Source organism: Crocuta crocuta, unplaced genomic scaffold (genome assembly GCF_008692635.1).
Source record: "Crocuta crocuta isolate KB4526 unplaced genomic scaffold, BGI_CrCroc_1.0 scaffold299, whole genome shotgun sequence".
NCBI classification, from domain to species: Eukaryota; Metazoa; Chordata; class Mammalia; order Carnivora; family Hyaenidae; genus Crocuta; species Crocuta crocuta.
Window position 1 is genome coordinate 8,844,599 of NW_027532747.1, and position 8,280 is coordinate 8,852,878.

Consider the following 8,280-nt stretch of genomic DNA (forward strand, 5'->3'; position numbering starts at 1 on the left):
GGGAGAGCCCGTCAGCTCTCAGCTGCTGGTCCATCATCAGCTCCCCCCTGGGTCTTGGGTCTTCAGCCTTGGGCTGGAGCCGCACCCCCAGCTTTCCGGAGTCTGCAGCTGACGGACGGCAGATCGCAGGACTTCTCAGCCTCCTTCATCACGTGAGCCTGATCCTCATGACGTATACGGATAATATGGATCGTGCGTATGTAAATGTGTCCACACACACACACACACACACACACACACACACCCAGTAGGATATGTTTCTATATCCTATTGGTTGCTTCTCCAGAGAAACAACCTGGTTGCAGCCAGAGGCATCACTGGGAGAAGACCAAGGATTTGATGGGAGGCTGGTGGGAAAGTCCAGAAGCCACAACCAGCCTTTTTGCTTGGGAAAATGCACCAGGGCCTGGGAGAACGGGGGATGAGTACCGTCCGAGGCAGCGAGCACGCTGGCACTGCAGGTGAACCACAGGAGAGTTCTCTGCTACGGAAGTCTACTCGTTGTACACGCTTCAGGTACGGCTTGATCCAGGGGCTCGATGCCTGAGTCACCGAATCTTTCTCTCCTCTTTGCCTTCCATAGTGTCAACTCCCTCCAAAGGCTGACCCCTCCAGTGCTTAGCAGATCAATACCGGCAGCTGGGAGCGTTGTCATCGATGAACCTCAAACCACATGGCAGGGAAGTGGGGGAGCAGAGAGCGAACTGAAAATTGCGGCGCTGCCACCAACAGCATGGAGACAAGGGAGCCAAGTGGCCGAGCAGCAGAGGTCACCTGTGAGGATCATCCACGAGGGAGGACCTCCTGTCCTGACCCAGCGTCGCTGGGTGACTTCTCCGGTCCCTTCTAACCTAGGGGCCCAGTGACTGTAAGCAGACCATCAAGCGCCTGGTGGTTCAGGGGGGCAAGTGAGGCACATCTGGCTTTGGCCCCATGCCAAATGCTAGGTGCCTCCTCNACCTGCTTGATGGTAAGCAGACCATCAAGCAAGTGAGGCACATCTGGCTTTGGCCCCATGCCAAATGCTAGGTGCCTCCTCAGACCAAGGCTTGCGTCCAGCGGCCCCTTCAAGGTGACCTGACCGGGAGACGGCGTTACTGGCTGCCGGGCACGGGGCTGGGTTCCCATCCTTCCCGTGTGCCCCAGACCACACTCGTCTTCACTGGGGAGCTGAACGAGGTCACCGCCAAGGCCCTGCAGTACTTGGATTGCTCTCAGTTTCCTTCTGCTCCACGGGGCTCCTTCAGGGGAGCTGGGAGAACTGGGGCTTTCTGGCATCAGGGGTAATATAACCGCGAGCTTTCAGATACGTGGGCAGTTCCGGGGCCACAGACAGGAAGCACTTCGCTCACCGGAGCTTAACTCCCCATGGGTGACAACCACGAGTCTGAGTAATTTCCACAGAAGCGAGAGTGGGGTGAGGCCAAAGATGGGCCTCTGGGCAGACCTCCTCTCTTCCCCACACTGCGGGCTCCTGGCCTCTCTCCCCACACAGTGTGACTTGAACACACTGCCGCGGGCCACAACCCAGGCCCCAGGGAGCGGGGGCCCCGCCACGGGTCCTCGCACCTCCCCGTAGCAGGGGCTCTGCTGGCCGGCCTCAGACCAGGCCACATCTTCTAGAACAGCAGGGGAGAAGTTAGCCAGTCCCTCTGCGTGAGCAGGATCCCAGGGCAGGAGCAGCTGCGATACTACATCGTCTCCGTGTTTCTTATAAGCTGCAGAGGGAGGCCGTGCACACGTAGATAGAACTAGAAACAAACTGAAAGGCCACTATTTTGCTGAACTGGTTTTATTTCAATTTTACAGAAACCTGATTGAAGTATGTAATTGTAAGTCCAGTAACAAGTCTACAAAAATGCACGTACGATGCCAGAATTCCTTAAAAGCAACTAAGATCATATTCTCGTTCGGCATAAAACATGCATCCGTATCAACTGCCGCGTGTTGGCCAAAATCAGTCTCTATGTGAGAAGAGACGGTCCGTTACGGTCAATAAGAAAACTGGTTGTGAACACAGATTAAAAAACAAAAAAGAGGTTTTCTGGTTAATGTAAAAGGAGGAGCAGTACCTTTCTCCGCGAGCCCTTCAGCCCTGGGTGACGCATGTCACCGTGCCTTGCAGTCAGGCGTCGCCTCCGAGACCTGATCCTGACCTGTCAGCGGAGCGAGGAACTTCCTGGCCGTTCAAGCAAACGTCTGAGGAGATAGAAGCTTTCGGGTCACGACGGGCGGGCTGGTGCCAGCTCGCAGAGGGTGCCCGGGGTCCTCAGGCTTGGAAAGGGTGCCCAAGCTGGGGGCTGTGAACGATCTCAAAGGTGCCCCGAGCCTTTCAACCTCCCTTTTCTGCAAGGCCAGCTCAGGGCACACGAGCATCTCCCGGGCCGGAAGGCCTTCTAGCTCCACGTATCGCTCTTTGTGCGGGTCTGCGATTAGGAGGCTTGATGCGGAAAACCACGGGTTGGACCCTTTGAGGCCCTGACATCCGCAGGCCGGGTTCATCCCATCCAGGGACTGGTATGTGCAAGTGCTGGACACATAAAGAAAAATCCGTGTACACCCGTGGCCCCAAAGCCTCCAATGCTTAGGGTCACACACCTCAAAGCGTATCGCCTGCTGGCACCGTGTTGCTCCAGAGGGAGAGCAACTGAGGCCTGGATTTAACAAAGGTGTTTTCCACACGGGCTGAGGGCTGTGAAGAGACTTCATACCAACTGAAAGGCCTCCCCCTTAAATACAACATTCCACAACGTTCTTCAAAGCGGGTCCCCTGGTCAGAGAGAACCAGCTGTGGCCGTGAACGTTTATTTACATAGAGCTCCTCGGTCGGGCGGCCGGGGGCCTTGTTCGGAGCCTCTTACGCACAGTCTGCTCTTCCACGACAGGGCCCTCCCCGCTCTGCGCTACAGGTAAGCTAGGCCAGTGTTTTTTTTCCTTCAGCACAGATTTAAGGGGGAAAATAATAATTTATTGGGGTTCTAATAACATTTTCATAACAGAACAATATCAAAATAGGTCCGTTTTCAATATATGCTTATGAATATCCCTGATAAGGTAGAGAAATCCAGAGGACTCTGTAAACCACTACGATTCCACAGGGTAGTACCCGGTCTGTTTTCTAGGCAGCAGAAGAGGGACTAGGATTCTGGCGAAGCTCCTCCGGGAAGCCCTGGGACGCTACAGTACTGACCTTCTAATATGCTAGTGCCAGTGGAATTGTGAATGAAGTTTTCACTTTATTAGTAAAAATCGTAACAAAGGTTGGCTTCCTCAGTCCCGCAGTCGGCCAACCTCCCTGCCCATGACAGATGACAGACGTGCAGCCCAGAAAGTCGTCAGCCCTGACTCCAACCCGAGGTGGGGCCCAGGGGAGGCGAGTCCGGAGACGCCCTCTAAGCCGCGACCACACCTGCCAAAGAGCGGATGTGGGAGAAGAGGCGGACCGGGCCGGAGGAAGCTGACCCAAGGCACCACTATGGGGGGGGGGAGGGACCTAGAGGGGCCCCCAGGACAGGAAGGGTGCTCCCGCCAGGGCCTGCCCCTGAGAGGGTCCCGGGAGACATCAGCAGCTCCCGGCAGAGCAGACACGGTCTGGAGTTAAAGAACAAATTGGTAGGAAAAAAAAAACCAAACAAAACCTAGTTTACTGTCTCAAAACCAAACCAAACTTCTGAAAACTTCTAAGCGAATGACTGGGGGTTATCTGGTAGTCGGGCGGCGGCTGGCAGTCTGTGGAATGAGCTGCATTTAGCGGGGTTGAGGGTGCTGGCTGTGAAACGAGCACGACATTGTGGCGACCGNATGTGGGACACGCCTCCTTTATTCCTGGCACAGTAAGTGGCCTTGGCGTGGGCCTGGATGGGCAGGCGCCATCGCGCACCCTAGCTGCAGTAGTACTGCATCCCGTCCACTCTCCTCCTCTTTTTTGACTGAAATTCTTCAAAGAACTGCTGGATGTCCTCTCTCTTAACAACCTATTGAAGAAAAAGCAAAGATTAGGAAAGGGATATGTGTACAGAGCAGCAGTCACTGGTCATACTAGTCACAAACGAGTTGAACACTACTGCTGATAAGAATTCTTTTCCGGGCACCTGGGTGGCTCAGCTGGTTGAGCGTCTGACTCCCGATCTCAGCTCGGGCCACGACCTCACCTTTTCATAAGTTCAAGACCCATGTCGGGCTCTGCGCTGACAGCATGGAGCCTGCTTGGGATTCTCTCTTTCTCTCTCTCTCTTTCCCATCCCTGTCTCTCCCCTGCTTGTGCTTTCTCTCAAAATAAATAAACTTAAAAAACAGAGTGATTTTAATCATACTATCTCCATCCTATTGGGAGCTCATTCATGCAGGTGCACAGCCTGAAGAGTGCGGTAGTGCCGAGCGCAGGGTCCACAACCCACCACGGCTTCCTCGCCCGAAATGAAATAAAACCAGCACCTATCTGATGGGATGGACGATTAGATCGGATTTAATGCTTGTAAAACACTGCCTGGCACATAGTAAGTTCCTGGGTTTTTTAAATTTTTAAAAAAACATTTATTTTTGGAGGGGGGGGACAACATGAGCAGGGGAGGGCAGAGAGAGAGGGAGACACAGATTCAGAAGCAGACTCCAGGCTCTGAGCTGTCAGCACAGAGCCCAACACGGGGCTTGAATTCATGAGCCATGAGATTGAGCCATGAGATCATGCCCTCAGCTGAAGGTGGAAGTGTAACCGACTGAGCCACCCAGGTGCCCCACGTAATAAGTTGTTAACTGAGCGCCTGAAGGTCTCCCAAGCCCACTGCCCTCACCCAGGACCACAGCTGTCTCTTGGGGGACATCCTTCAGCTCCACGTGAGCGCCCACAGGAAAACAAAGTCTGCTTTGCTTTGAGATTCGTGTTTTCTTCTTTAACGGAAAAAAAAAGAGCCAAAAAAACTTTTCCCTCTTCAGGAGTCCAAAATTAAAGATGTTTGCCACCTAAAAAGAGTAACTGGCATAGAATAAAGCAGCACTACCCTTAGTAAATGGGATATCCACTTTATGCATTGAGAATTTTGTCTTCCATTTCACTGGAAAAAGATTACAGCATCATACAAAGGTGTTCAAGACATTAGCAAAATAGGAGACAAAGGGACAATATGGACCAAAAAGTAAATTGGGAAAACCTGGCAGGAGCACACCCCCCCGCCAGGAGGGCCTCCGCCAGCTGCTCCGCCCTAACAGGAGACAGGTTTGCTAATTTACGTTTTAATTACAAAGGTAACACATTCTTATTGTTCTGAAGGGATGAAGATGGGGCAGGGAGAGGGCAGGAAAGAGAAAGAAAAAGCCCAGTGAATGCAGGTGAGCCAGAAAGAGAGGAAAAAACAAAGCCGATGGATAAATACTTGGATATAAAGTGCACCCCCCCCGTCACTCCCCAAGGGCAAGTGCTGCTAACACACACACAGCAATGCCACTTGAGTCACTTTCTTGGGAGAAGATGCTCATTCATTCTCGAAGTGGAAGCACAGAGTAGTAACTGATATACCAGTTTCACAAGCACCAAGGCTGAGACAGCTGGTCAACCAGGGAGGACTCAGAACCCCTGACAGATTCAAGATCTAGATACTGAAGACACTTGAAATACTAAAGCTCAAAGCTCTAATGTATTTGCTAAATGGCCTGGAAATTCACACTTACAAAAGTGCTAATATGTAGGACACTTGGAAATTCCAATTGGAAGGACCTGTCCCTACCATGGACGGACAACACTAAACACTGAAAGGCAAAAAAAGAGAAGAATTCTTCCTGCAAGGATGTTGGGAGAGGGGATCTAAAAGCACATAAATCAGAGCGTTTAATTTTTAGCTTCTAGACCCTCAAACGGTCACGGCCAACATGCACAGTAGAAATGTTAAAGAATAAATACTGGGGTTCAATAATAAATCATTGTATTGGTTTCTTTCACAAGTTTTGTGGTTCCTAAGTGTTTTTTTAAAAATTTTATTTATTTTGAATATTTTTTTGAGAGAGAGCATGAGTAGGGGAGGGGGAGAGAGAAAGGAGGAGACAGAGGACCCAAAGTGGCCTCTAGGCCAACAGCAGTAGCAAGCCCGATATGGGGCTCGAACTCACACACTGTGAAACTGTGACCTGAGATGAAGTGGGACACTCAACTGACTGAGCCACCCGGGGCCCCTAAGTGTTCTTTTTTTAAAGTCAGACACAAATATAAAATAAAAGGCAGTCCATCATCTGAGAACATCGAGAATTTATAATCTTACGTGGACAAATACAACCAAAGGAGATTAACCTTATTGCAACTTAAAGTTCCTACTTCTTTTTGTCAAGATCTAGTTAGTAATGTTGTGGAACAAACAATAAATATATTTCTGTCTTTTTAACTCATCGTATCAGATAAAAAAATTATCTTAGACTCATAAAAAGTGGCCCTAGTGATGACAAAGATCCCTATGTTGAAGATCCAGGTGAAGACTGAAGAAAATTGCTGGTTTCAGGGGCGCCCAGTGGGCTCAGTTAAGTGTTCGACTCTTAATTTCAGCTCAGGGCAGGATCTCACAGTTCATGAGATTGAGTCCCGCATCGGGCTCTGCACTGAGAACAGAGCCTGCTTGGGATTCTCTCTCTCCCACTCTCTCTCTGCCTCTTCCCTGCTTGTGCACTCTCTTCCCCCCAAAATAAATGAATAAACTTTTTTCAAAAACTGCTTGTTTCAAATGTGAATGGAAAAAAGACAAATAGATCTATTATATGATCTTAGGTGTGTGTGATTAAATCAATAAAGAGCCTTCTGACCACAAACTGCACGAGAGCAGAGGTACAAGAGTAGAGACAAGGGGCGCCTGGGTGGCTTAGTCGGTTAAGCGTCCGACTTTCGCTTAGGTCATGATCTCGCGGTTCGTGGGTTTGAGCCCCGCGTCGGGCTCTGTGCTGACTGCCAGCTCAGAGCCTGGAGCCTGTTTCAGAGTCTGTGACTCCCTCTCTCTCTGACCCTCCCCTGTTCACGCTGTCTCTCTCTATCCTAGAAATAAAATAAAAATATTTAAAAAAAAAAAAAAGAGTAGAGACAAGAACACACATGCTTTGACACACGTGAAAGACCTGAAATGGCCATTAATAGTGCAGAGGTCAACGTACACCTGACACACTACTGTGTGTCAACTATACTTCAATTAAGAACAAAAGTTTTTTGAGCCTGAGTGGCTCAGTAGGTTAAGCATCCATCTTCAGCTCAGGTCATAATCTCCTGACAGCTCAGAGCCTGGAGCTTGCTTCATATTCTGTGTCTCCCTCTCTCTCTCTCTGCCCCTCCCTCACTCATGCTGGCTCACTCCCTCTTTCTCAAAAATAAATAAATATTAAAAACAAAAACAAAAGTGCCAAGGGGTGCCTGGGTGGCTCTGTCGGTTGGTTACACATTTGACTTCCGCTCAGGTCATGATCTCACAGATCATGGGTTCAAGCCCCACATGAGGCTCTGTGCTGACAGTTCAAAGCCTGGAGCCTGCTTCAGATTCTGTGTCTTCCTCTCTCTCTGCCCCTCCCCAACTCATGCTCACTCACTCTCTCTCTCTCAAAAAAAAAAATAAATAAATAAACATTAAAAACAAAAACAATAGTGCCAAGGGGCTCCTGAGTGGCTCAGTCGGTTGAGGGTCCGACTTCAGCTCAGGTCACAATCTCATGGTCATGAGTTCGAGCCCTGCATCAGGCTCTCTGCTGTCAGCACAGAGCCTGCTTGGGATTCTCTGTGCTCTCTCTCTCTCTCTCAAAAATGAATAAACAACAACAAAGTGTCAAGGTTAAAAACAGCAACACCTATGAACATTCTTTTAGCAAGAGAAGTGTGAGTCCGCAGTAACCAGAGGGATGTGAATAACTGTAGTTTAAGAACTGCTGAGACGCAGGAGGATGTTCACAGAGACTGTGAAGAACAGTCTCTAAAAAATAAGAAATCTACCAAGGCCAAAACTCTTAACTTCTGACTTTACAACTCATTTTTCAGAAAGGCAGCGCTGTGACCCTGTCCCTACCGGCAGCTCCCAGTCCTTCCCACCTTCACGAGCAAGGAGGAAGCGGCCTCACACACATGGCAGACACCCCTTCCAAGAAAACAGTCCTGGGGCACCTGGGGGGCTCAGTCGCTTAACTCTTGCTTTTGGCTCAGGTCATGATCTCACCGTTGTGAGATTGCACCCTGCATCAGGCTCTGCATGGACAATGCAGAGTCTGCTGGGGATTCTCTCTCTCTCTCTCTCTCTCAAAATAAATAAACATAAAAAAAAAAAAAAAAAA

At 49.9% G+C, this 8,280-nt stretch overlaps 1 protein-coding gene across 1 annotated transcript in view; it reads right to left on the minus strand.

The window, feature by feature from the left end:
* Positions 1–3,802: 3,802 nt before the first annotated feature.
* UBR7 (ubiquitin protein ligase E3 component n-recognin 7) overlaps positions 3,803–8,280 on the minus strand; it is an 18,777-nt gene continuing 14,299 nt past the window's right edge. The window contains exon 11 of the mRNA XM_077780802.1: positions 3,803–3,974. Coding sequence (XP_077636928.1) covers positions 3,882–3,974 — 93 coding nt within the window. The 3' untranslated portion in view covers positions 3,803–3,881. The remainder of the gene's footprint in view (positions 3,975–8,280) is intronic.